The sequence below is a fragment of the Stenella coeruleoalba genome (assembly GCF_951394435.1).
Source record: "Stenella coeruleoalba genome assembly, chromosome: 15".
Taxonomy (NCBI): Eukaryota; Metazoa; Chordata; class Mammalia; order Artiodactyla; family Delphinidae; genus Stenella; species Stenella coeruleoalba.
In genome coordinates, this window is record NC_137161.1 from 87,098,426 (window position 1) to 87,125,796 (window position 27,371).

The following is a 27,371-nucleotide window of genomic DNA, read 5'->3' on the forward strand; positions in this document are numbered from 1 at the left end:
CCCAGCACGGCACACAAAACCTGAGGCTGCCGCGGGCGGCCTAGAGGGGTTTCGTGGGGGACGGAAGTGCGCGGCAAAGATACCACAGCCGGGACGCGGCGCCGGGGGTGGGGGGGGCCTGGCGGGGGCGGAGACGGCGGAGACGCAGAGCCGGGGCGGGGCCGGTGCCTGGGGGCGGGACGGGGCGGGGCCGGGCCGGGGTGGGCAGTCCTCGGAGGGACCTCCCCGTCCTCCGCCTCGCAGAGGATGGGAAGCGCCCGGCTCTCCGGCTGCACCTTCTGCCTCCGGGGCCGCGGGACTGTGCTCTCAGGTGTTACACGCTGGGCCCTGGGCCCAGCCGCCTCTTTGTCAACCACCCTCGCAGCCGGCAGCTTAGGCGGCTTGGGGAGGCCCCGCTCGGCCCCGCGCCCCCTCGGCCCGCGTCTATGATGCAGCAGGCCTCCTCTCGGCTGCCTGCCCCTCCGCACTACCTGCCTGAGTCCCGCTCCTGGGCAATCCGTGTGCGTCAGTGTAGCACACGGTCTTTCTCACCATCGATATTCCTGGACCACCTGCTCTTCCAGAACTTTCCCATGAAGGGGTGGGGTCACCTGTGGCCCCTCTTTCAGCCTGGGCAGGCCTCCGATCGCCCTATGGATAGAATGCAGCTGAGAGATGCTCTCGGTCAGCGCGGCAGCTGTAACAAATACCACAGACCCGGCGGCGTAAACAGCAGACATTTATTTCCTCTCGGCTCTGGAGGCCGAAGATCCAGGTGTGGGCAGGGTGGTTCTTCCCGAGGCCTCTCTCCTTGGCTTGCAGACGGCCGTCTTCTGCCGTGTCCTCACGTGGTCGTCCCTCCGTGTGTGTCTGTGTCCTACTCTCCCCTTCGTATTAGGACACCTGTCAGGCTGGATTAGGACCCACACACATGACCTCATTTTACCCTAACTCTCTCTTTAAAGACCCCGTCCTCCACAATTGCACCCTGAGCTGCTAGGGGTTAGGACGCCGGCGCACGAATTTGGAGGGGCACAATTGCGCTCATAACAGATGCTGTCTGACGTCTGAGGCTGGCATCATAACAGGCGATGAGCCTGCCGCCAGAACACAGGGGTGGCGCAGTGGGGGCCGGGGGGAGGCCCACGTGGAGGGGAACCAAGGCCTCTGGCCCTCTGCCAGCACCCCCTGCCAGCCACGTGAGTGCACCATCTTGCAAGGCATCCTCCTATCGGGACCTGCCTTCCACGGGACTGGTTCTGTGCCAGGCTCTCTACCTACACTGGCTCCTAGCGCAGCCACAGCAGGCCTGTGAGGCGGGAGACACAACTGTCCCCGTTCTGCAGGGGAGAGACTGGAGGCTCAGAGAGGGCAGGCCCCTTGCTCACGCCAGAGCAGGGCCCAGGAAAGGCCGAGCCCACGCCGGTCTTAACCACTCTTGGCCAAGCATTGAATCGTGCCGCCTCAGCCTGGACAATGCTCCCCTGGCGCCAACTGGCGGGTTCCCCACCTGGGCAGGTACAGGTCCAGAAGCCAGTAAACATCCCCAAGGAGTGGCGGGAAAAAATTACAAACGTTACAAGATGACACAGCCTCCAGGAGCCCCAGGCAATGGGCTGTCGGCCCCTCATTGGCTGTCGGCCTGTGTCACCCTGGGCAGCAAGGAGGGTGGGACCCTGAGAGGTGGTGGCTTTGGGTTGCCTTGGATCTTTCCGCAAGGTTGAGGTGGGTCGCAAGGACGCTGGAGCATCCTGGCACCAGGAAGGGCTCAGGGCCAGACCCCCAGCACCACCCCCCCGTGGGACCTTGTGGGTCTACGTGGCTGGGAGGGCGGGTCACGGGGGGCTCTGGGGGTGTGCGCCCACCCCCACCTCTCTGCATTTGCGTCACGTTTTACTCCTCTCTCCGCATGGCTTCCCCCACGCCATCTCTCTTCTTTCTCTGCAAATGGACATCAGATTTCCCAGACCCCGTGGGAATAAAGCTGCCCCGCAGCCACCTGCTGGGACTGACTGCTACCCCAACTGCTGATGTGATTGGTCTGGCTTAAGTCAGGTGACCGGCCCTGGTCCAATCGTCAGGGCCCAGATGGGTATGGGGCGGGATGGCAGGGAAGACGTGACAGCTGAGCTCACCCTAAAACGACAGCCCGCATCAGTGTCAGCTCGGTGCCTGGACTAGAGCTACCGCTCCTGCAGCCACGTCCCCTGTCCAACCTCCCACAGCAATTGGCACAGAACCGGTCACATGTGGCTTCTCCCTGGACGTCAACCAGGTGGGCCAGCAGCGCACCTCGGCTGGAGGTGCGGTGTCCAGAAGCAGGAAAGTCATGGGACTCTTGGCCGGTTGGTCAGAAAAAGGAACCTTCTGCTTGGTTCTGAGTGCCTGACTTTAGGGACATTGGCAGATCAGAACACCCCCAGGGACAGGATGGGAGGACCCGGACCCCAGCTTAGGACACACGGTTAAGGAACTGGAGGTGGTCAGCAGAAGGGGAGGATGACACCAGACAGGAGGGGGCGGTGATCTGTACATCTTCAGAGGGCAGAGCACAATCGACGGAACAGATCTGACCCAACGCTGGAGAGACTTTCCCACAGCCAAGCCGACCAGCATTAGACGTGGCTGCCCTCGAGGTAGTGAGCTCTCCAGCACTGGTGGTGTTCAAGCAGCAACAGGATAGCTGTGGGTCAGGAACATCGTACAGGGTGAGCAGTTGGCCCCCCACGCTCCCGCAGCTCTTCTCATCTGATGGCCGCCATCCAGGGCTGGCTCTGGGGAGAGAGCATCTCTTTCTCTCTAAAAATGAATCCTCACTTCTCATCATTTCTGTCATGTTGAGTCCTACAGGAACAGCTGTTAAGAAATCACATTCGTACCTTCTCAGGAGCTCTCTTGAACTTGGAGTGCAAATTAACTTCATGTGATCTGAAACATAAAAGGTCACTTCTCCCACAGATTAAAAGCTGGGGGCTGCTTGCCAAGCTGGTGAGCGTATCAGGTCCTGCGGGGACGTCTGCGGGGAGGGTCGGGCATCCACGCTGCTGCCACGTGCACGAGGACGGCTCCGCATCGTCCTCTCTCAAGGCCGTGTGCCCCGGTCACAACGTCCGCCCAGGCTGCGGCCTCTCCATCCCTGACGGCCCTTCCCTGCTGATCTGCAGCCTCCGGGACTTCCAAGGGTACCGAACACCCACACGGGCGCGCGGAGCCAGGACCCTGTCCTGCTCATCTTCCTGGCTTCTTCCTGCCTATGTTGTGTCACAAGTGGGCAGGGCACAGCCAAGGGGCCTTCAGTCTCCCCACGCTGCACCAGGGCGGAAGCCCCCAAGTTCTCGTGTGTCCCCACACCCAAAGCCCCTTGGACGCCAGAGGTCCTGGCTACTCCCCCCGACCCCCTCCCCACCTCCCTGCCTCTCCACCGTCACCAGGACCAGAACTCCCCTTTACTGCACCCCATCCAGGATTCTCGCGCCCTCGCTCCCCAGCCAGGCTCAAGGACATCACTGCCAGCCCTGGCCGTTGAAATGCTAAACAGGAGTCGGGGGAACCGAGAGGATGTTCTCACTCACAGAGCCTGGCCGTCCCAACCGCTCCCCTCGCTGTGAGCTGGCTCGCACCCTGGGCTGACCTTTCTTTCACCTGTCTGTCCTCCCCACCCAGGGGCCTCGAGGCAGCTCAGGGCTCAGCCCCAGAGGTGGGAGGCATCAAGGGAACATGAAAGGATGATTGTTTTGCTAGTGTCAGGATGCTGTGCCAGTACACATGAGCAGGACGGCGGGGGAGCTCACGTGGCTGGAACACGGTGGGAGGCGGAAGTGAGCTGGGCCCGTGGCCTCGTGGCTAAGCATCCGGGCTCAGGTTGGACAGGTCTGCCTCGTGGGCCTCAGTTCTGTCATCCGTAAAAAGGTGAGCGTAGCCCCACGCCTGGTACCCACTGAGCGCCTGATGCGGGCTGTGGTGTGAGGGAGGAGGCCAGGGCGGGGCATGGACGCCTTTGGAGGGTCTGGAGGAGACTAGAAAGCATGGAGCCACACCTCTGGGAAGGGCCTGTGTCCTGTGTTCTCAGCCAGCTCCCTGTCACAGGTGGAAGGGGAGCATGGGCTCCCCAGCCAGTGCCCATGTGGGCTGGGGGCCACTTAGGGACAGAAGCTCACAGATTGGTTCATTTCCAATAGAAGCTGCTGACCACATGGGGTCCCTACAGGATTTCTAGAACCTCCAAATTGGTCTTAATTTCAAATCCCAATTACTTGCTCTTAAGGAAGAAGTTGGAAGATGTAGCTGGGTCCAGGAGGATGGGTTCAGGGGACAGTCAGAGGGGTCAGTCCTGCCTGATAAGGCCCCTGGTTGCAGCCAGCCTTGGAAACAGCGGTCCAGCAGCTGCCCGCCATCACCTCATTGTAGGGGCTGCTCTGGTGAGGGGACCAGGGAGAGGTGGCCTACCCTTCCAAGGTGGAGACTCACCCCCCTCAACTGACCAGACTGGGAGTGGCCATCTGTGGAGGACTTGGGGTACAGCTGAGGGACATGGACGCCTGGGTGGTCCTCATCCCCGGGATGGGACGTGGCTTAGACCAAAGCCCTGTCTAAAGACAGGCAGGAGGAACCCAGGGGGTGTAGTCTGCACGGGACCATGGAAAAGGTGGAGGGATCGGAGAGCAAAGGAGCATGGGAAAAGTCGGCCAATCCCTAACGAGCCAGCGCTCTTGTTCTGGTCCCTCAGCTGACCTGAAGCCCTGACCGGGGTGGAGAAGGCTGCTGCTACTGCTGTCTCATCATCACTGCCGTCATCACAGTCATCACCATCGTCATCACTGCCACCATTACCTCCATCATCACCATAAACGTCATCATCATCATCTCCACCACCACCATCATTATCACCCCTATCATCACCATCATCGTCACCCTCATCATCACCGTCATCCCCATCACCGTCACGGTCACCACCATTGTCAGCTCACGGTCAGCGCACACTCGTTCTCCCTAGGCCTATGCACATGCCGGCTCCTCCTTCCAGAACTCTCTACACAGCTTCACCTGGAGAAGAGCTACTCACTCATTAGGTCCAAGCTGGGAGAGCTCTTCATGGACCTTTCCCCTGAGAACCCCACCCCCTGTTCTGGGCACCCACAGCCCCTCCTTCCCCATCACAGCACTGAGCGCACTAGATTGGAGCTGCTTGTTGAACGTCTGTCCCTTCAGCGAGGAGGTAAGCTCCTGGAAGGCAGCCGTGCGCGCTCACGCTCCCCAGCCCTGGAGAAGCCTCGCTCCGTAACGGGTCAACGATCAGCCACTAAGTACCCCGATGGGCTGTGTCCCTCCCCGGACCAGGCGGGCCCTGGGCCAGTGTTTTACATGCACGATTTCTACCTCCTAGAGCACCTCAGAGTTCAGGCCTTGCCTACAAGGACGCTGCCGTTCAGAGACAGGGACCGACTCACCCGGGGGTGCGCAGCGCCTCGGAGGCCGCGCCAGGATGGGAGGCCAGGCGGCCCTCACCCAGACGCAGCGCTGCGGCTCGTTCCGCAAGGCTCCGGTTCTTGATTGGGCTCCGGTCTGGTGGCCTTCCCAGCGTCACTCCAGAGCCTCCCTTGCTGGTCGCTGCTCCGCAGAATCCCACCCCGCACGCCCACAAGCTTGGCACAGACAGCCGTCAGCACTGCCAGCGTGGCGGCACCATCATCGGAGCCCTTCCCGGGAGCCCTGGGCCAGCGCGCCCCACCCTGGCCTCCGACGGGGACCCTCAGCCACGGCCCCCTGCTCACCGGATGTCCACTCCAGTCCTGCCACCAGCCAAGGTGCTGGACCGCCCTGCGGCCGGCTCGAGAGTTCCCCGAGCCCCTGCACTCTGCTAAGTCAGGACTAAGCAGGACCGTCCCTGCACCCCGGGGCCTGCGAAACCGCGCTTCAGCAGCACCCTCCCAACAGTCCCGAGACCAGGCCTAACCCTCCTCCGTGTGTTTGGGGCGCGTGGCCGGGCACGCCCATCCCCAAGCACCCGGCAGGCCATGAAGGCCCGGAGAGCCCTGGCTTTCTGAATCTTGGGTTGTAGGGGCCACACACACCGTGCACACACACGTCCACACGCGAGGCACACGGCAGCCAGGCAGAAGGCCCCCGGGTCTTTGCATCCGACACCTACTGAGCCTGCCCTGGTCCAGCCCGAGGACGGCCCGACGCCTGGCCACTCGGCTTCCCCAAACCTTGACATCAAGGGCTCCCAAGGGGGGAGAAACCCGGAGAACATAATGAATCCGGAGAACCTGCATTATTAGTTCAACCTTCTGGCTGAACTGGAGTTTACACCAGAGAGTCAGCCTGGCAAGGCAGCAGGGTGCCAGCAGTTTCTCTCGGGTTTGGGGGAATCAGGATGGGAAGGGGTCCCAGAGACCAAGTAACTGATGAGAAATGGAGGTCCGGGGTGGGGGGTCGTCCAGCATCACGCAGCCTCTTCTCAAATTCCCCCGGGGATGTAGCAGAAGCAGAGGGACACAGCCCTCAAGGTTGGCAAACGGCTTCCTTGCAGGAGGGCACGAGACCTCAGCACAGAACTGGGCTCCATCCCCAGTACAGCACGGCCGGAGGGACCGGGGCTGGGGGGACAGGGCCGCTCACCCCTTCTCCCCACGTGTCTGACGTCTGCCCCACTGCCTTGTGAACAATGCCCCCACCAGGAGCTTCCCGTAACCAGGGCTGTGTTTCTCTCAGCTGACACAGGAAGCGAATATTGCAGCCTAGAGGCATTTGGGGATTAGAATGCTTTAATTAATTTTTAGTGATCAATGTTCGCGAGGCCTTTTGGAGATGAAAGTCCCGCGGCCCCCACTGTGTGACCCCGCTAATGGAATAATAATCCGTATGATGGGCTAAAAACACACAGCCCAACCCCTCAGGGTCTGTGGGAAGCGCAGAGCTGCTTCCTGTCAGTGACGAGTGATACTGTCATCCGAGGAGAGAGGCTTGTCTGCGTCTCCACGGCCCTCCCCCAGGACTCAGGCCTGTTCCAGCCGGGGCGGGCAGGTGTCCTGGATGAGGAGATGCCGGTGGGGGCCGGGGGAGGGGACAGTGCAGTGAGGGGCCCTGCACCTGCCCCACCCCACCTGCTGGCCCAGGACACAGCTGCTCAGCGAATGGCAGCCTCCCATCTCACCTGTGTCCGCACCCCGCATCGTCAGGCCCTCACACAGCTGATTCCTCGTCTCCATCCCCATGGCCTGCTCGCCTCCCCGCTGCCCCAGCCCAAATGTCCCTTCATCTCCCTTCATCAGGGACTCCCCAGGCCTGCAACCCAAGCCGGCGGCCCCGTTATTCCTCCCACAAGGCTCAGCCCGCGGAGCACACATTACGGACCAGTTGTTTCCCGTTTGTTCCCTCTCCTGCTGAACGGTGGCCTTTGTGATCATGCCACCACCATATCCCCACGCCCAGCAGAGCTCCCGCCCTGTACTGATGTTCGGCTGCTTGGATGGGAGGGAGGGAAGGAGGGAGGAAACAGCACCCTTGGCCTGGGGCTCCGGCCCTCTTGCTGCAGGGCGGGAGGGGGACCCTGGACCATCTCAGAAAGGCAGGAACTGGCGGAATAGCAGCGGGGGTGCCTCTGGGCTTGGGGTCTGCAGTCAATCAGGCCTCTTCTCCTGTGCGGCCCTCTGCCAGCCCTGCTAGGTGACAGCTTCCCCAGGCCCCGAGGTGCCCAGTCCGCCTGGGCTCTGGCCTTGTTCCCAGTCTCCGGAGGCCTCCTGCCTCCGCCCCGCCAGCACTCGGCCTGACCAACAGGTCCTGCTGCCCTCCTGATAACGTCCTGGGTGCCGCTGCAGGTGAGCAGAGCCCCCTGAGGCCGAGGGCTCTGACGAGCTGCACGGAGGACGGAGGACGGGACCCAGCCCCAGCCGTGGCTTCCGCTCCTTCACGGGACATCGAGCTTCCCTACCACCTGCTCTGCCAGTGCTGTGCCCCTGCCAGGGGTGCCACCCCAAGGCCATGAGCCCTCTGCGCCATAGCTTCCTATCCACTGGTCTCCTCTTCCCAGCCGAACTGGAATCCCACCTCTGCTCATCACCGTCCAGTTGACCTGGGGCCAGCCACACGCCTTCCTGAGCCTGGTTCTCTGGGGACAATATGCGGACCGCAGGGGGTGTGGTCTTCAGTGTTCAACAAGATAATACCACCGGGGCACGAAGAGAGCTCCTGGCACGTGGAAGGTGCTGGAAAATGTTGGTCAAGCCTGACTAATCTTTCTAGTCCACGGTGCCTGGAAAGGGAGGACAGACAGACAGATCGGGCTGCCTTCTCTCCAGCTGAGAGCGTGGCTCGAGTCCCACCGTTTCCAGGCAAAGTCCTACAGGTTGCACCGGGAGCTGCCACCCTCCCCACGCACCCCCCGCCCCCCCGCCGTGGCCAGGTTCCTCCTCCAGAAGAAGAAGGAATGAGGCAGAGGAGGACGAGACATTGGAGAAGTTGGCAAGTTGCAAGGGAGCGAGTGGATTTCTGAGAACCCCAGGTGCAGCTTAACCTACAAATGAACAATTATGGTGATGAGAAAGAAGGAATATTCGGTGAGGCAGCCTTGGGGGAAGGGGAACTCGGCTGACGTGCAAGGAAAGGCTCGGGGAGACGGCGCGGGCGGGATTCTGCTAGGGGAGCTGGGGGCAGGGAGCAACCCGAGGAAGGTGCCCCCCCGCCAGCCTCAGCCCTCCAGGTGCCAGGGCAGGACACTCACTGCTGGCCGGCGGGTCCAGCCTGGCTGACTTAGTCACCCCCCCGTACATCACGCCCTGAGCATACACCGAGCGCCTGTGGACGCTCCCGGTGCCGTTTTCTCAGGCCCCAGCGTCCCCACCCCCGCCAGAGTCAGGGGCTCCCGGCCCCAGCCCGTGGTGGTGGGGCATCACGCCCGGCACTCTCGTGGCCGGGACTCTGGGCGAGCTGCCTGCAGGTATGGCCACAGTGGTTCTCTCCACCAAGGAGCAGTCTGTTTCCCCTCCCTTGGGTCTGGGCCAGGCCCACGACACGCTTTGCCACTGGAATGGCGTGGGATTGAAGTTACCCATTCCCAAGTTTGACGTGAGGAGGCCCTGGAAGGCTCCCCCGATCGGCCCTGTCCCAGTAGGGAAGCTGGTCCAGGCTTCCGAGGGCAGGGCCCCGGGAAGGGAGCCGGCCCAGCACCACGGCCTTGGGAGGGAGGATCCCGGGCTGCTGCCGCAGGTGGGTGAGCCCTGCTACACCACAGGGAACCGCCAGCCCTTCTCTGCCTGGTCCTCTGGGAAGCCACCCGCCCCCAGCCCCAGCCCTGCCAACTTTGATCCATGTGGGCATAACCTTGGGCCCTTGGAGGCGAGTCTACGGCCCCTCTCATCACCCGCTGACAGAGCCAGGCAAGAGGCTTGCAGGAGTTCCCCGCTGAATTCTCTCTACATCCTGCGAGGGCGGCTGTGCTATTTCCCCCCATCTCCCAAGGGAGGACATTTGAGAGCTCAGGTCACAAAGCTCCTGGACGGCAGAGCCCAGACTCACACCCAGGCCACCTGTGTCCTCTGAAACCACACCCCCCTGGGCCAGACCTGAGGACCACAGCCCCGCCCTCTCCAGAGGCTTCCAGCTCCTGCTTTCACTTCTCAGGCCACTTTTGCTTCCCACCCATCCTCCCAGACCCCAGACAGCGGGCCCCCAGCTCCCCTTTCCCCCACCATCTGCCGTCGCTGCTGCTGCCTCCCTATTTGCTACGTGACCCCAAGTGTCCAGGCAACCCCTCTCTCTGCACAGCACAGCGTGGTGGACCAAAGATGCTGCAAGTCCCTGCCCTCCTCCCGTTGATGTGGAGCCTGCACCCCCTCCCCTTAATCTGTGCGCTCAAGAGTGTATGGCGGGGGACCTTCCCTGGTGGTCCAGTGGTTAGGACTCCACGCTTCCACTTCAGGGGGCACGGATTGGATCCTTGACCAGGGAACTAAGATCCCACATGCCATGTGGCATGGCCACACACACACAAAAGAAGAGCGTACGGGGACTCAGACTCAGACACCTGTACACCCATGGTCACAGCACCATTATTCACCGTGGCCAAAAAGTGAAACAACCTCAAGTGACCATCAGTGGATGAGTGGATAATAAAATGTGGTCCATCCACACAATGGGATATGATTCAGCCTTAAAAAGGAAGGAAATTCTGACGCCTGCTACAGCATGGAGGAACCTGGAAGACATGACGCTCAGTGATAAGCCAGCCACAGGACAAACACTGCCCCAGGTGGCCTCTCATCAACGCCATGTGGCGCAGAAGAACCGCCCACCCGAGCCCAGCCCGGATTCCTGACCCACGAAGTCATGAGCTATAGTAAAATCATTGTTGTATGGTTTGTCATACAGCAAACTGGAACACACGGTAAGACAGACAGACCATCCAGATACCGACCCAGGACACGACTGACCCTTTCCTGGGGCCCAGAGCATGCGGGCAGCTGGGGACATTCAGGTGAGTTAGAAACAAACCCTTCCCTGGGGGGCTCACGGCCTGGTGGGACAGGAGCCTGATGAGGGGTGGGACCCAGCTGGAGAAAAGGAGGGAAGGCTTCTTGGTGTGGCTGCTTTGGGCTCTGACCCAGTCAAGACTCTCTGAGCCTCAGTTTTTCCATCTGGTGTCTCCTCCTGGTGACATGAGGACCATGAGACATCCCAGGAGGAGATGGTCCAGGACACAGACATTCACCAGCACCTGATGGAGTTGGTGTAGAAATACCCCCAATACCTGGAGGGGGATGGCTTTGAGGGATGCTCCACAGTGTCGCCCAGGGCCCTGAGCAGGGGGGAGCCGCAGCCGTCCACAGGGCGACATGTACCCTTCCCTGACTCACCCCCCCCCTGCCCTGAGAGGACCTCCCCATGACAGCACTCCTTCTCAGACCCTCCTCTCAGGGTTGGCTTCCAGGGAGATCCCCAAGTCTTTCCCAGAACAGCCCTGATGCCTGTCGTGCACAGGGAGGTACAGGGATGGGTGTAGAAGCAGACAGGTCTGCAGTCAGTTCTTCAGTGGAGCAGCTGTGCAGCCCCGGACAACCTCTCTAGAGAGATCACCTAACCTCTCTGAGCCTTAACAAATGTCTTTAGATGGAGGGATTGGCTCCTGGGTCAGTACCAGTCTCTTCCTCGTGTGGCCCTCAGCGGTGGTCCCTGCCCTGCCCCTGGTGCGCTGTGTGACCTTGGGGGCACTCCTTCCCCTCTCTGGGCCTCAGATTCCCCCAGGTTCAGGTAAGGGATCAGCCTAAGCTGCTGAGACCCACTGAGCTCTTAGAACACAGGGTATTCGCTTAGGAAATACCACCCAGGGGGACGCTTGGCTACGGCTCTGGTTCCTCTCCTGGAAGGGATGGAAGGACAAGCCCGCTGGTTCTGGGGTGCTTCTGGGTGGGGAGCGTGGGCAGGATCTTTCCCCCGGACGCTTTGCCCACCCTGCCCTGCTCTGGGCTCCTACGTCAGCGATGGGGAAGGACGGCCAGCACTCCAGCCCTCTTGGCAATCTCGGGGCACGGCAGGTACTCCTTGGCGGGCACCCCCACCCCTCGCTCGCCTCCGCTGACCTCAGTCGCTCTAGCCTGTGACCTGGGCCCTCCAGCTCCACCCAGAACTCTTTTATCCTGGGTGCCTGCTCTGTGCCAGAGAGCCTGCTGGCTGGGAGGGGGGCACCCGGAGAGCAGCCCTGTCACAGGGATGGGGCCTCCCACCTGCCCGCCCACGGCCCCAGGCACAAGCCCCAGAGTCGATGCCCAGGACGGGCTAGGAGGACACAGGACGGGGAAGAGGAACCAGCCGGCGTCTGACCCCGGGGCAGGAGAGCGGCAAACTGCCAGGTCTGCTCATCCAGGGCGGCCCCGCATCCATCCATCATTCCCAGCTGCCTGGAGAGAGAGCCCAGCTCTGGGCAGCGCGCTCTGCCGGCCCGCGGATCCCACCTGCCCTCCCTGTGACCTTGGCGCCAAGTGCACAAGTCGCAGGGGCTCGCAGACTAGGCAGCCCACCCCGGAGGCGGCAAGAGGGAAGACGGGTGTTCCCAGTTTGTGGATGGGAAAACTGAGGCTTGGGGAGGTGGATGCCTTTAGGGTCCTTCCGGGGGGATGACTGCAGGAGAGCAGGTCACCCAAACTCGTTTAGGAGTGACCATTTCCTGAGCAGAGCCACAGGTGGTCAACGCAGAGCATGGATCAGAACCTGGGTCTCTGGACCCTCAACGCAGTGCTCACCCCCCAAGCCAGGCTGCACCAGGGAACCAGCCCCCCAAGGCTGCCACGCCCTCCCTAGGCGGGAGAGGGCCTGGGTGCTCGGAGAAGGGGGGTCAGGGGAGGGCAGGAGTGGCCGTCACCCTAATGAAGCCATCTCGCCACCGTAATGAAGACCTCACGTACCTCCAATGACACTCAGCAAATCCAGGCACAAATAAATAACCCTAGTCCAATTGAATCAACCTTCAACCGATTGGCACAGCTAAACAAATTAGCCCGAGGCCCGGACGACGTTAACAGACCAGGCAGGCGGGCGCAGGCTGGGATCCTTCGGCAGGCGGGTTCATGGCGTCTAATGAGCTGAAGCCAAATCCCCCGGCGTTCATGTCTCTGGTTTCAGGCCACTCTGCTCCCAGAGCGCAGGCTTTCAGGGGCCTCGGCCCTGGGGGCTGCGGAGGGAAACCAGACCCATGGCGGCGGGAGAGAAGCGGGTAGAGGGCAGGCCACTGCCAGTCTCCTCGCCAGCATCCCAGCCGCGCTCTGCAAAACCTGCCGTCCTCCCAGGACCAGGACACAGCCAGCCTGACGCTCGTTGTGGGGAGGGAAAGGCTTGGGCCTCGGCTCCTCCAGCGGCCACAGCGGGGCTCGGGGCTCCTGGCCAGCCGCGGAGGCGGGAGCGGGGAAGGTGAGCTGAGCGGGAACGCAGAGAGCTTGCCCCCCAGAGCGGGTGGCGGGGACATCGGGGGATCGCTGGTGACAGCTGACTGGCCGCCCGGGAGGGTTCAGCAGAACCACAACCTGGATGAATTAAAAAGCCCCCACTGTGTGCCCCCCACCCCCGAAGGTCTGACTTCTCTCACGCTGGAGGGTCGCCAGGACAGCCGGATGCCAAGAGCCAGGACGGAGGTACCCGCATGGCCCCGCTCGCCCCCAGCGTCCCGCGGGGAGGACGGACACGAGGCACAGCAGAACAAGGGCCCCTCCAGGGGCTGTACCCACGGGGTCCCCGCGCCACAGCCTCACTTTCCGATGTCACTCGTGTGTCTTTACGAAAGTGCCCAGCAGTGCCCAGGAGGTGGAGTGGGGGCCATGCCCTTCACTGGAGGCTGGCAGTTAGGAACCACTTGAAAACAAGGGGGGACTGTCAGCTGTCGAGGGATGGAGGTTCATTCCCAAGGGAGCTCATCCCTAGCGGAGGTGGCAAGTCAGGCAGAGAGGGTGGTGGGCGGACAGGGCCACCGGCGCACGAGGAGGGACCGGAAACACACGCGCACACAGGTACACACACATGCAAACACTTACACACGCATGCCTGCACAGCTCACCCCCTCAACAGCCCTGCCAGCACATACCACGGGGTTCTGTTCAGATGACATTTTGGAAAAGGCAAAACTACGGGACAGAGGAGAGACCAGGGGTCACGGGGGCTGGGGGACAGGAGGGAACTGGGCAGATGGGGCACCGCGGTCACGGTTATACGATCACACGCGTTTGTCAAAACTCAGGACGGCACACCAAGTGCATCTACTGCATGTACTTCATGCCTCAATTTTTTTAAGTTATAAAAATATAAACCTAACCTGGCCTAGAGCCCCGCTATTTATTCAGAGAATGTCAAGGCCCTCAATTCCTCAAGGTTTAGCCCCGGGGGAGGCTGGGTCCTTGCTTTCCATCCCCCCAACCCTCCTGTGCTGTCTGAGTGATGCTTTGGGGTTACATCCCAGCAAGGGGCAGTGAGAGTGCCCAGGTGTCGCCCTGACACCTCAGTGGCCCCTCCAGAAAGCCTGGGAGAGGACAGACAGTCCTCCCTGTGGAGTCTGGACAGCCTGGCGCTTCTGACCACGAGCAGGGAGGTAGGTACCTGGTGCCTGATCTTGTTTCCCTTTTCTCTGTGGCTACCAGGAAGCTCAAAGCTAAACCTGAGGCCCAGTCATAGCGACTGTGGAGGACCCAGTGGCCAGCATGCACACCCACTCTGTGCTCCATTACGGCCTTGACAGTCCAGCCCAGCTTGTATTCCCTGGTCCTGATCTCTAACGCTCATGCTGTGGTCTGATTTATAATCCTGTTAGCTGTGAGTGCCCTACGGTCTCCCCAGGGGTTGGAGTTGGACTTGGACTTCCTGCTAGCCCTACAGTGCATAGCTCAGGGTCCGGCCCTCAGAACAAGCTCTGCAAGTGCCTGTGACGTAAATGACAGATGTCGACACCTTTGAAGGACAAAGAGGTTTGTCATTAGATGACTCCTCGGATGGGGAGAGGGAGACACGCAGAGAAGCAGGTGGGAGTGGGGGTGGGGAGAGAGACAGACAGAGGGGTGGGCAGGGGAGAGAGACGGAGAACAGAACTGGCTCCCGGCCTCTGCGGAAGAGGCAGGGGGCCAGCCCTGCCCTAGCGTGGATGGGGGTGGGAAGGCTCGAGGGAAGGAGGACACCCCCTTCCCCGGCGCAGAGGAGGACAGGGCTCCTCCGTTCCTCCGCCCACACTGGGTTCAGCCCTGTCCCTGCTCCGCACGCTGAGAGCGTTCTGTGGCCTCTGCTGCCCCCAGAGGTGTTCTCTGGTAACGCAGGCACTCCCCACCCAGCTCTCCCTGGGGCTGGGGGCCGCCCTGCAGCTCATTCCTGCCAGACGCAACTCAGATCCCGGCCTGGGTTCGCCTGGGGGCTCTGGGTGCGTCTACACGGTGCAAAATCCCCTGCCACCCCGGCCAGGAGTGCATTTCCTTCTTTCCCATTTTTATCTCTTTTCTGAACTATGCTAAAAATTCAAACAGTACAGAAATGTGTGGCCATGGAAACTGATAAAAGTCCCAACTAATTCTTCACCCCCACCACGCCAAAATGTCACGTCTGTGACAAAGTGTCCTGATGACCTTTTCACCAGGCAGTAGACCCTGTGTTTCTAGGACCTCTTTGTTTATAGGTCCATCTTATTTTTCAAAGTTGTTTTCCTAGGGGAGTATTTCCACCTTGCTTTCAACCTCCTTTGAAATCTTGCCTGTTCCGTTTGTCGGGGTGGAGTTACTCCTGTTTCTCCCTGACTGCCCTGACCTTCAGCTGTTTGCTCATCATTGGTCTCTTCTCTGCAGTGAGGTGGTAACTGGGGGTCCCCTCACACCAGCTCCTAACAGAAAATGTTCACTGACTGAGTGACCAAGCAAACATTTCACCCCTGGATGGATGGACGGATGGATGGACGGATGGATGGACACATGGATGGACGGATGGATGGACACATGGACGGATGGATGGATGGATGAGCGAGCTCAGCACTTTCACAGAAAGCCCCCAGCGATGCAGTGCAGGCCCAGGCAGTGGGAAGCACGCCTGTGAGCACTGAGGAGCTGAGGTGACAGCACCTGGGCAGGACACTGGCCACACCTGCTGTGCACAGAGGCTGGCTTCACCCTGGATCCCTCTGTGTACTGGGATATTGTAGGGTATGAACATGTCAGCTATTCTAACAACAACAACGGTATCAGTAAATTTCAGGAAAGAAGAAAAGAAATAAGACTCCATCTACCGGGACTTAGGTGTGAAAAAGTGAATCCAAAACCTCCGAGCGCCAGACGCTTGCCCACCTGTTCCATCTCTCAGCTGCCCACTCCCCAGACACCACTTGGGACCCGGCTGAGCTGCAGCTTCCTGAGGACGGCTTGGCGGCACCCAGCTGCGAAGAGCCCTGGAACCTGGGCCCCAGCCCCACACTGCTCCCCCGGTCTCGCCACACCTGTCAGTCCTGGCTCCGTGTCTGCCCCCCTCCCCACCGTGGGCTACAGGACAGGGCCCTTGGACCCTCGGCACCTACACAGGCTTAGGTCACTGAGCACAACATTCTAAAGGCTCATCCAGGACTTCCCTGGTGGCGCAGTGGTTAAGAATCCACCTGCCGATGCAGGGGACACAGGTTCAAGCCCTGGTCCGGAAGATCCCACATGCCGCGGAGCAACTAAGCCCGTGCGCCACAGCTGAGCCTGCTCTCTAGAGCCCGCGAGCCACAACTACTGAAGCCCGCGTGCCTAGAGCCCGTGCTCCGCGGGGCTCTAATGCAATGAGAAGCCCGTGCACTGCAGGAGTAGCCCCCGCTCTCAGCAACTAGAGAAAGCCTGCGCGCAGCAACGAAGACCCAACGCAGCCAAAAATAAATTAATTTTTAAAAATTGCCGTCTCTCAAACCACTAAAAAACAAGTTTAAAAAAAGAGGCTCACCCACGTTGTAACAGGCGTCAAGATCTCCTTCCTTCTTAAGGCTGAATGAGTTCCCACTGTAGGGACAGACCACACTGTGTGTGTCCGTCTGTCTGTGCATGGACACTTGGGTTGCTTCCACTTTCTGGCTACAGTGAATAATGCTGCTGTGAACGTGGGTGTGCATGTTGACATATCGCTTCAAGACCCAGCTTTCAATTCTTTTGGGCAAACCCAGAAGTGGAATTGCTGGGTCACAGTGTTTTGAGGAACTGCCACGTGGCTTTCACGCCATGGCTGCACCATTTTACAGCCCGTGAACAGTGTCCGAGGGCGCCGATTCCTCACACCCCAGCCAGCACGTGCCTCCTCTACATCTGTGCGTGCACTTAGCCATCCTAATGGGAGTGGCAGGCCTGCATTCAAAGGCGGCGCCTGCTTTGGGCTGGGGTGAGAGTTTCCTGTCGTTTGTCTGCTCTTTGCTTGAATCGTTTACTTGCCCTTCTTCAATTTACACAGCTTAGGATTCACTCACGACACACAGTTCCAAGAGTGTAGACAAACACACAGTCCTGCAAACACCATCACAGCCAAGATACAGCAGATCCCTCATCCCCTGGGCCCCCCATTTGCATTCAAACCTGCCCCTCACCCCCACTCTGCAACCACTGATCCATAATGCTGCCTTTTCCAGAACGTCACACGAATGGACTCGCGGAGCGCACTGCCTTCTGTGCTTGGCTTCCTTCCCTCCTTGCACTGTTTTGGGGTCCCTCCACACTGTCATGTGCCCAGAGTAATGACCTATCACGTGGATGGACCCCAGTTTGTTACCCGTTCACCTGCTGGAAACATTTGGGTTGTGTTCCGTTTTTGGTCACTATGAAGAAAGCCACTATGAACATAATTGTTGGTGTGGACATAATTTTCGTTTCTCCTGGGTAAATACCCAGGAATGGGATTGCTGAGTCACATGGTAGGTGTATATTCCCCTTTATGAGAAGCAGCTAAACTGCTTTTCACAGTGCCTGCCCTTACTGGCCCTCCCAGCAGCAAGGCAGCGACGCTCCAGTTGCTCCCAGTTCCTGCCACACTTGGTGTGGCCGGACCCTGTTGAGTTTAGCTGTGTGTTTCGCTGGGGACACTCTAGTGGGATTTAGCCACATCTTCTGTGGTCATCAGTTCACCTCGACACACAGAACCGCAGACGCTGGGATTTGGAAAGGCCTTCAAAACACTTTGAGTCCAGGGCTTCCCTGGTGGCACAGTGGTTAAGAATCTGCCTGCCAATGCAGGGGACACAGGTTCGAGCCCTGGTCCGGGAAGATCCCACATGCCGCGGAGCAAATAAGTCCATGCGCCACAACTACTGAGCCTGCACTCTAGAGCTTGCGAGCCACAACTACTGAGCCCGTGTGCTACAACTACTGAAGCCCATGTGCCTCGAGCCCGTGTTCCGCAACAAAGACAAGCCACTGCAATGAGAAGCCCGCGCACCACAACGATGAGTAGCCCTGGCTCGCTGCAACCAGAGAAAGGCCACGTGCAGCAGTGAAGACCCAACACCAAAAAAAAATAAATACATAAATAAATTTAAAAACAAAAAACACTTCGAGTCCAGTCTCCCCAGCGCAGACATCCTGGTACCGTCCTCAGCCCCGATGACCACCTGGTCCCAACGCCTCCACAGGGAGGGCGATCACCACCTCCCATGGAAGGCCCTGGCATTCCTGGAAAGTTCTGTTGGTCAGAAAGTCCATGTGCTGTGCCCAATCTACCTTCTCAGAACCTCCATGTGGTACAGGCCCTGGGCCCAGCCCACAGACACAGAATGGGCCCTCAGGAAGGCGGGCCCGCCCCGACCTCCCAGCCCACTCCGCTCCCTCCCTGCTCAGACAAAACCAACTCCAGTCCATCCCCCAGGGCCCTGTCCCCATCAGAGGGCAGGAGCACGGAGGAATGGATCAGAGGCACCTGGAGGCCACCCGGCCAATCTGCCCATTTTACAGATGAGGAAACAGAGGCCCGGAGCAGGGAAGGGAATTGTCCAAGGTCATCAGCAAGTTAGTGCCAGGGCCTGGGGGCAGGGCTTGGGTTTCTTTCCACTTCATCCTGCCCCCTCCCTAGCCCCACCCACCACTCTGGACCCACTGCTTTACACACCAACTTGAATGCGATCCAATTGGGCAAACGTTTATCAAAGCCGCACGCTGGCTTTCCGTCCTCTCCCTGTAAAAGAAAAGAGTACGAACAATAACCAGCCTGGCAGGCTTTGTCGTTTGGCTTGACGTGGGGCAACAAGACGGCTTCTTATCAGGGGAAATAACTTCTTAAAATATTGAAAGAAAGGCTTTCAGAAATTGCACATGGATTAAGGTTTCATTTATTAAAGAACTAAACAAACAGTGCAAGATGTGGGTACAAGGCAGTTTTCAATATTTCTAACGAGGGCAGGAAGCCTCACTCCAGGAACAGAAAGATTGTAATACTTGAGCTTGACTAAGTTCGGCAGAAAACAAAGTGACAAGCTAAACTCTCAATTCTGTGCCCTGCTGGAATTAGGTCCAAAAATAGAGCATTTTCTTTGTGTTGACCATGTGACGTTAAATAAAAATACTCCTGCTGACATAAAACTCCAAAGCTCAGGGCACCCCTAGGCCACAAAGCGAGCGCCTGCCCCACAGGGCACCACCGGCCTCCACGGGAAAGTGATGCTTTCACTTCTGACCCTGGGCAGCAGGCTTCTCAGAAATATCTTTAAATGCTCCCTGGGAAGAGGATTTATGCCCTTTCCGGGTGAACAGCTCCCTGGACCCTTATAAACTGGGCTCAGTTTTAATGGTATTCATTCATTTCCCTCGGGAAAATTTCGAATTTCACGTAGTCTCAGGGTTTTGTTTCCGTAATAAAATATATGTGATTTTCAGTGGGTTGCCTTTAATCTTTATATCCTATCCCTTCCCTCAACTTGGATAAACCTGGTTTATAAAAAATTAATTGTTCACTGTCTTTTTCTAGATAACCGGGTGCAGTACAAGGTCGTTTCTGCGTCCCGGAGCTCCCGGGTCAGAACCGTCTTACTTCCGTGCTGCTGCTTAGTCGCAGGCCTTTGCGGCCGCTGAGCGCACAGACACTGTGCCACACAGGTGACTGCTGGGCACGCAGCCGCGCCACAAGACCAGGTCGCGCCCGCTGGGGGCAGAGGAAGGCCAGTGGCGAGGCTGGGGGTAGCAACCAGGGTCCCCAAGCACCAAGACTCTCTGCCCTTGGCCGCAGGGCTGCCGAGCTGAGGGAGATCTGCAGACAGCCCGGAGGCTGACCCCGGTCGCCGTGCTGGGCCTCGCTGCCTCTGCAGCTCTCGTGCCGGCTTAGGAATTTACGTCCTGTCACAGAAAGACCCAGCTTCGGTATCATCACAGCCTTTCTCCAGAGACGGGATGGTGGCATTAAGGACCTCACAGCCCTAACGGTTAGGGGACTGGGCAGGTGGGTTTACATCGCCCTCCTGGTCTTTCTGCTCCTTGCAAAAGCCTGGGCGTGGAGAGGCCGGAGCCACCGATCGCACGAGGGCCTGTGCGTGGGGCACTGCCAGTGGATTCCAACGACCCACGAACGGAAGGAGACTCTATCAAGCGCGCTGTATGTGCCAGGCCCTAAACGAGGCCCTTTTGCAAATGGGATGTCATTTAATCCTCCCCATTACTGAACAAGCAAGAATGGGTTTCTCCAAAAGGAACGAAGGACTGACACAGGCCACAACATAGATGAACCTCGAAGGCTGAGGGAGAGAAGCCGAAATGAAAGGCCACAGAGGGTGAGCCCGTTTATAGGGAATGCCCAGGGCAGGCAAAGCCGTAGGAACAGAAAGTAGACGAGTGGTTTCCAGTGGGAGGTCTAAATACTTGGTACTTCCCACTTACGATTTCTTCTTTGACATACATTATTTAGAATTATTTTTTAAACTCCCAGATGCATGGGAAGTTGCTTTTACATTAACTTTTTTCTTTTTTTGGCCGCATTGCACGGCTTGCAGGACCTTAGTTCTCCGACCAGCGACTGAACCCACAGCAGTGAAAGCGACGAGTCCTAGCCACTGGACGGCCAGGGAATTCCCAACAGTAACTTTTGTTTTAAACAGTGATTGGTTCAAGGACAGGCACGCGACCCAGGTTGGTCTAGGGAGATTCAATCCTGGGACTGTCACTGGGTATATGGGGAAGGGACAGCTCCTGCGGTGTGGAGGCTGTTGGTTCTACCGCAGCACGGGGGACAGCCCGTCTGAGAGTAGGGCCCACACGCCCGCACAGCTAAGAGGCGGAGAAAGACATCACGCGACTCTCTGGGTCTTTTCAGCCCACAGACAAGCCCATCTGTGCTCCTTTTGGGGCAGAAGACGGTTTCACATCTGTGTCTGTCACCTACACTTGAAAAAATCGTACGGATACAGCTTCCCTCACTCATTCCAAAATATCTATAATCTAAATGTCAAAAATATCTGATGGCTGTGTCTCAGGCCTGCCTCACAAATGGAATCCCCGACAACTGCTACCCAGCGCCTCTTAAAATACCGGCCAAGAGAAGTGACAGTGATTATTAATTTATATAAATAAAGTGGTTCTGGGACTTCCCTGGCAGTCCAGTGGTTAGGACTCGGTGCTTTCACTGCCGTGGCCCTGGGTTCAGGCCCTGGGTTCAGGCCCTGGTTGGGGAACTAAGATCCCGCAAGCCTCAAGGCGCGGCTAAAAAATTATTTTAAATTTAAAAAATAAAGTGGTTCCACCTATTACCGTGTCTCACAAAAACTGAGAAGGATGTTGCCTCTACGAGACTCAGGCAAACCCCGGCAAAGCCTTACCCATTCCGAGACTGTGCTACCCAGGAGGTCCTTTTGGTCCAAGTTTTGGCTACCTGGGTACCTGCGGTCAGGAGGCTGCAGGGGAAAACAGATATTCTCATAGCACAGAGAGTTTCACGAACGAATTGACCATTTACATAACTGGGCTCCACTCCAACACCCCTCCCTGTATAGCTCCAGAATCTCTCTCTCTCTCTCTCACACACACACACCCCCAACACTGAAAGGCCTGGGAATCATGTTGTGAGGCTGTGGAAGTACAAATCAAGTCGAATTGTAAATCTTATGGAAGATGCAAGATTTCAGAAAGTCCATAAATGGAATGATACTGAGGGATGTTCAGATCTAGCCCAAAGCAACTGGCAAGGGTGGGAGGGCCTGGCCGTGCAGCTGAGGACCACGAATGTGACAAGGTAATGACAGGCTGCTGCTCCCACAAGAAGTGACTCGAATATCAGAGAGAGGCTCTTGGGGAAGTGGAAGGCGCTCTTGCGTATTTTAGCGCAACTGATCCTCTTTCTTCATAACGCACCTGAGAAAATCACACGATGTGAAGGAGAATGTGGAGAGCCACACAATTTGTTGGAAAAATTATGAGCCTGCCAAATCAACACTTGATTAATTCCTTGTCGGTTCTACGAATTAACTTACAATTGCATTCAGAACCTAAGCTTCCTTGAATACAAGACAAAGGCAAGATATTCCCCCCGTTTTTCCTTTCTCACGATAAATTCTCAAAATCTTTTGCCCCACCATTGACATCATTACTATTTGATTCCCATTTTAAGTGAATTCGCTTAAGGGACCCTCCTTTCCAGTCTGATCTCCATCTTGCGCTGGAGAATGGTCAGGGGCAGGCAGTGAGCACCTGCTCCACTACTGTGCGTGTGTCAGCTCTGCCCACACACCCACTTAGGCCACCAAGAAGCCTCCTCCCCGGGCCGCCGCCACCTCGCCCGAGGACAGCCTTCGCACCTCGCTTCCTCCAAACTCAGTCTTTATCGAAGATCTAGACCAAAAAACAGCCAGTGTCATCGAAACATCATCCACCTTGTTCTTCCAACATCTCTTTTATAAAAGTGATGAGCTTATTTCAGACTTAGGCTTGTTTTTGTTTTCGTTTTTGTTTTTGTTTTTGGTGTGGGGAGGGTCAGACTTCTTGTACCAATCTGCCTACAGAGAGAGAATGCATGAATTGGTGAATAAAAGTAAATGAACCTTTTAGAGGTTTCACATGGCAACACATTGGCAATTGGCTTTTGGGGTGTGTGGGGGGTGGATGTGTGTTTAAATTTAGAACCAACAAAAAATTAGACTCTCCTGAGAAATTGATATGTTTCTTCCTTTTTGAGTATTGGAACCACAAAACTCATAACCTTTCCCACTGTGCACTGGCTGCAAGAAAGCTCAAAAAACAAGTTTCCTCTTGGTTTTTATGTCTATTTTGATAATGTTTTGTAGACTTGCCTTTTTCTTTTAGGCCACCAGAAATCACTGTGGAATGAACATGCTTCACTTGACTTAATTACACCATGAGAAAAGGCGGTAAGGACATGAGGGGTCCCAGAGCTTCCTAAGGGGTTAAGTGATATGGACAGACCAGGCTGGGGGTGGGGTAGAATGTGCCCTGACAGGCCTGTCAGGGAGCTCGAGAGAAAGCCTTCTGGGTGTGCGGTTTTGAAGGGTGTTCATCCCCTCAGGAAGAGTCTCAAAGCTCAAATTACTGCAGTATCAGACAAGACTCCCCACCCTGCCAATACCACTTCCAGCGTGGAGAAAGGGAAGATATGCGGGGGGGCTGGGGGGCTCTCTGAATCCCTGGGAGGAACCAGAAATCATCCTGCTACAGGGCAGCACTGTCCCTCGTCTTCCCCTTTACCCGGAGCTGCGTTGAGAGACCAGTAATTAAGGGTAAAGGTCGGAAGCCCAGATCCAGCCCTTATCAGCTTTGTGACCTTGGGCAAGTTCTTTGAACCTGAACATCTTGTCTATAAAACCGGGAAAATAACAACTCTACTTAATGGGGATGTTAAGATTAAATGAGTTACTATAGAGAAAGCACTTAGGGGCTTCCCTGGTGGCGCAGTGGTTAAGAATCCGCCTGCCAGTGCAGGGGACACAGGTTTGAGCCCTGGTCTGGGAAGATCCCACATGCCGCGGAGCAACTAAGCCCGTGCACCACAACTACTGAGCCTCCGCTCTAGAACCCGTGAGCCACAACTACTGAGCCTGCGCTCTAGAGCCCGCGAGCCACAACTGCCGAAGCCCACATGTCTAGAGCCCGTGCTCCGCAACAAGAGAAGCCACCGCAATGAGAAGCCCGCACACTCCAACAAAGAGTAGCCCCCGCTCACCGCAACTAGAGAAAGCCCGCGCGCAGCAACGGAGACCCAACGCAGCCCCAAATATAAATAAATTAAATAAATAAATTTAAAAAAAAAAAGAAAGCACTTAGAACAACGCCTGGCACATACTAAGTGCCCTTGGACATGGGAGGATATCCCAGATGGGCTTCCGGGGGCAGAAGCCCCTGGCACTGCCTAGAGTGGTTAAAAAGCCTTTGTTATGACGCTGACAAAGATTCTCTCCTACACCAAACTCTTTTTCAACCAGGCCTCCCCTTTTTGGACTTCTGCATTTTCCAATTTTAGCAAGAACTGCCCCCGCCATCCTCCATATCTGATACCCTCCCCCCAGGTCTGATCGGTTCCTCATCCCCCACCGACCCCCAGGTGGTCTGATACCGCCCAGGCCTACCTTCAGCGAGAATCCTGCTAGGTTTCCTTGGCTAGAAACCCCCAACCCCCTGATGTTTCCTCTTAGTAACTTCCCACCCACTGACCTAACTAACGCTGCTCCTTGGCTGTAAATTCCCACCGGCCCCTGCGGTTTTAAGTGAAAAATGTCACCTGCCATAACAGTAAACAAAGGATGTTGCAACCTACAAGCCATCCCGTCACAGCCCGCGGACGTTGCACCCTGAGGGTACTCCTCAGGGTGGAAAGCAAAGGATACTGGCCCCAGACAGCTGAGGTGCACATCAAAGGAATGATCTCTGTGAGCCCAGACTCGCATCTTCCCATACACAGCAAAGCACTAAATTCCTTAACTCGAGGTGTCTGGTTTTCCGTAATGCACAGTATCTTCTGACGTTCCGACTACCCGGTGTTTGTTGTAAAGGCCCCTAAGTATCCTGGATCCTCCCTTACCTCTTCGGAACAGTCCCTGAGTTATCTGAGGTGCTGTGTCCCGGGCTTAAGTCCTCAGTCTTGTCCACCGAATAAAACGTAACTCTCAACTTTTAGGTGGTGCATTGTTTTTTCAGTCCACACGGTATTCGGGGATGACTGAGGTCTCTTGTGCCCTATGGCAACGGTCCTGAGTGGAATGTTTTCAGCGCTTTAACTGCCCTCCGGCCCTGCTTTTCTCTCTCAACTCCCTGTGCTTCTGTGAGGGTCCTGGAGCCCACGGCCAAGGGGCCCGAGACCCCATTCCTGAGGTTCCCCAACCAAAGAGCTGCAGGGTCCCCGGCAGGAAGGCCCGAGGACCCCCTTCTGGGGAAGCCCCAGGCCCCTCGACTGAGGGCCTGGAACCGAGGAGCCGAGGCCTGCAGGTTGGGGGGGGGGGCGGTGCAGGTCCTTCCCGCTGACACGGCGCCGAGCCCGTCCCTGCCCAGCAGCACCGAAGCCCGCTGCCCAGGGCCCGGAAGCCGCCGATGGGACCGGAAGCCTCCGGCCGGCGGGACCGGAAGACTTGAGGCTGCACTTCCGGGGGGCGGCGGAGCGAGCGCGCAGGCCTGCGGCTCGAGGGGCGGGGTTTGCCGGGGGGCGGGCCCGCATTGCCCACGTGCGTCACTTCCGGGCGTGGCGCGGTGAGTGCGGGCTGCGTGGCGGGCGGCGGGGCTGCTGGGTATCTGGCAGGGCCGGACGGGGGAGGAGGGGGTGGGCGTCCCCACGGGCCCCGGGCGGCTCCAGCCGCCCTCTGCCCTCCGCCTTGGTTGGGGGGGGGGGGGGGGGTGCTGCTTCTCCCATGGGGCCGATGGTTTCCCTAAACGCAGAAAACGAAACCTCAGTGTGCGGACTAGAGGGGTGACGCGGGCGCCGCCACCCGCTCCGCCGGGTTTCTGCACCTGCGGCGCTTACTCCCCCCACCCCCACCCCCGCGCGATGGCACGACTGAGGCCCCCAAGACTCAAATGAGAGCCGTTGGGATGCGGTGGGGGTCACAGTGATGCAGGACGGCGGGGGCCGACGCGTGGGGAAGGGGAGTTCTCACCTGCCTCCTGAGGCGAAAGTGTATTTTGACATCCCGCCTGTCTGTTTATACGTATGTGTCTAGTTAAGGGATCCAGAAAGTTCCGGGCGAATGAAGCCTGTATGGATGAAGAGGCACAGGCTTTTGAATGGGCCTACTTGTGTTTCTGTTTTAATGCCCAATATTGCTTATTCTTGGAGCCTCAAGGCTACCTGCCATTGATCGATTGACTCTTTTTTTTTTTCTATCTTTTTAACGTAAACTGAAGGCGCCATCGAGCAGTCCCAGCTATGGAAGGTAAGCCATTGGTGATATCGAAAGAGAAGACTGCAGTGGTGTGTGGGGTCCCCACCCAGGTGGTCTGTACAGCCTTCAGCACTCACATCCTGGTGGTGGTGACCCAGTTCGGGAAGATGGGTACCCTGGTCTCCCTGGAACCCAGCAATGTGACCAGTGACGTCGGCAAGCCCGTGCTGACCACTAAAGTCCTTCTCGGGCAGGACGAGGTAAAGTGGTTGGGAAGGGCTCCCCGTGCCTGTAATTTGTCTGTACGGATGTGGAGCATCTGGTAGGCGAGACCTGCCTCCAGCCCAGGACAGCATTTTCCGCAGCCTCCGTGCACTTGAGGGCACCCGCCTGCCCTTGGGGGCTGCTGTTCCCGGACGAGCTGATTCTGTAACGTAGGCCTCCCCTCATTCTGACCCTGTCATAGCACGTTATGGTGGTGAGTGCCTACTCCGCTCAGGAAAGGTCGCCTGTGACATTTGACAGGGTTTCCCTCTGCAGACCCACATGGGTCCTTCCAGAGTAAAAATAGCCGGAAGAGACAGGAGCCAGAAAGCACTGAGGAGACAGATCTATGATGCTCCTTAGCAGTGTGTTTATGACTGGAGTGTCTGGAGAGTCTTGTTGAATCTGAATCGCTGTCGCGCTGGACTTACCGGGTGGTGCTTTAATGGTGGTGTGGGAAGCCCTTCTGGGTCCCTCAGGGGTACTCGGTGAAGGCAGTAAGAAGAAAACAGGTTTCTTGCAGTTAAAGTGGTCTCTCCTTGCCTTCGCCAGCCTCTCGTCCATGTCTTCGCGAAGAATCTGGTGGCGTTTGTGTCTCAGGAAGCTGGAAACAGAGCAGTCCTTCTCGCCCTAGCCGTAAAGGACAAGAGCATGGCGGGGGTGACGGCCTTGAAAGAGGAGATCCGGACGTGCCAGGTGTGGTGACCGCGGAGTAACCACCCCTGCTGTCCAGCAGGGCCACGTGGCAACTCAGACGCCCTCTCAAGGATTTGAAGACCCTCCTCAGTCAGAAGGAGTGCCTTTATCTGGTTTTGGTCCTTGAAGCTGGAAGAAACATGACGTCTCGGGCCGACTTTGGTTTGGGGGCTGGCGTCACCTGTGGAGGGAGGACGTGGAATGTGTCCTGGGGCGTTGTAAGCGGTCCTCCCTGGGTCCACACGGTTGCACATGTTTGAGAATTGGCGGAACGAGTCATGGCCCTCAGTGTGCAGACGAATTGTTGGGGGAAATTTTCTTTTCTTAAAAATAAATGTGTGTCCCAAAACGCCGCCCTTAACAGCATCGCCAAACCTCAGGCGCAGCGTGCGCTCACCACGGGGGGAGAGCCCTTCCTGCAGGCACAGTGTGCGCTCACCGCCCGTAACAACGTTACCAAACATCAGGCACAGTGTGCGCTCACCGCGGGGAAGAGAGCCCTTCCTGCAGGCACAGTGTAGGCTCACCGCGGGGAGCCACAGCGGGGCGGAGAGCCCTTCAGGCACAGTGTACGCTCACTGCCCGTAACAAGAGAGCCCTTCCTGCAGGCACAGTGTGTGCTCACCATGGGGGGAGAGCCCTTCCTGCAGGCGCAGCGTGCGCTTACCGCCCGTAA

General features: G+C 57.9%; 2 protein-coding genes across 3 annotated transcripts in view; one reads left to right on the plus strand and one right to left on the minus strand.

Moving 5' to 3' along the window:
- LOC307198283 (uncharacterized protein) overlaps positions 1-24,511 on the minus strand; it is a 52,806-nt gene extending 28,295 nt beyond the window's left edge. Inside the window, exons 1-3 of the mRNA XM_079945114.1 lie at positions 24,445-24,511; positions 21,236-21,310; positions 18,544-18,609 (exon numbers count right to left, since the gene is read on the minus strand). The gene's annotated coding sequence lies outside the window, so the exon portion shown is untranslated. The remainder of the gene's footprint in view (positions 1-18,543; positions 18,610-21,235; positions 21,311-24,444) is intronic.
- Positions 24,512-25,095: 584 nt separating this feature from the next.
- On the plus strand, positions 25,096-27,140 carry PSMG3 (proteasome assembly chaperone 3). 2 transcript variants are annotated; one of them, XM_079945206.1, is made up of 3 exons: positions 25,096-25,106; positions 25,758-25,995; positions 26,552-27,140. In XM_079945206.1, the coding sequence occupies exons 2-3, from the start codon at positions 25,780-25,782 to the stop codon at positions 26,702-26,704; spliced, it is 369 nt and encodes a 122-aa protein (XP_079801332.1). In that variant the 5' UTR covers positions 25,096-25,106; positions 25,758-25,779; the 3' UTR covers positions 26,705-27,140. The 2 variants fall into 2 exon arrangements, with proteins under 2 accessions (XP_079801332.1, XP_079801331.1); XM_079945205.1 differs by lacking the exon at positions 25,096-25,106 and adding an exon at positions 25,134-25,144 and having other exon boundaries at positions 26,552-27,139.
- Positions 27,141-27,371: the final 231 nt, after the last annotated feature.

Coding starts and splice junctions, on each gene's coding strand:
- PSMG3 (XM_079945206.1), top strand. CDS start 25,780: ATGGAAGGTAAGCCATTGGTGATATCGAAAGAGAAGACTGCAGTGGTG. Junction 25,996..26,551: donor TCCTTCTCGGGCAGGACGAG/GTAAAGTGGTTG, acceptor TGCCTTCGCCAG/CCTCTCGTCCATGTCTTCGC.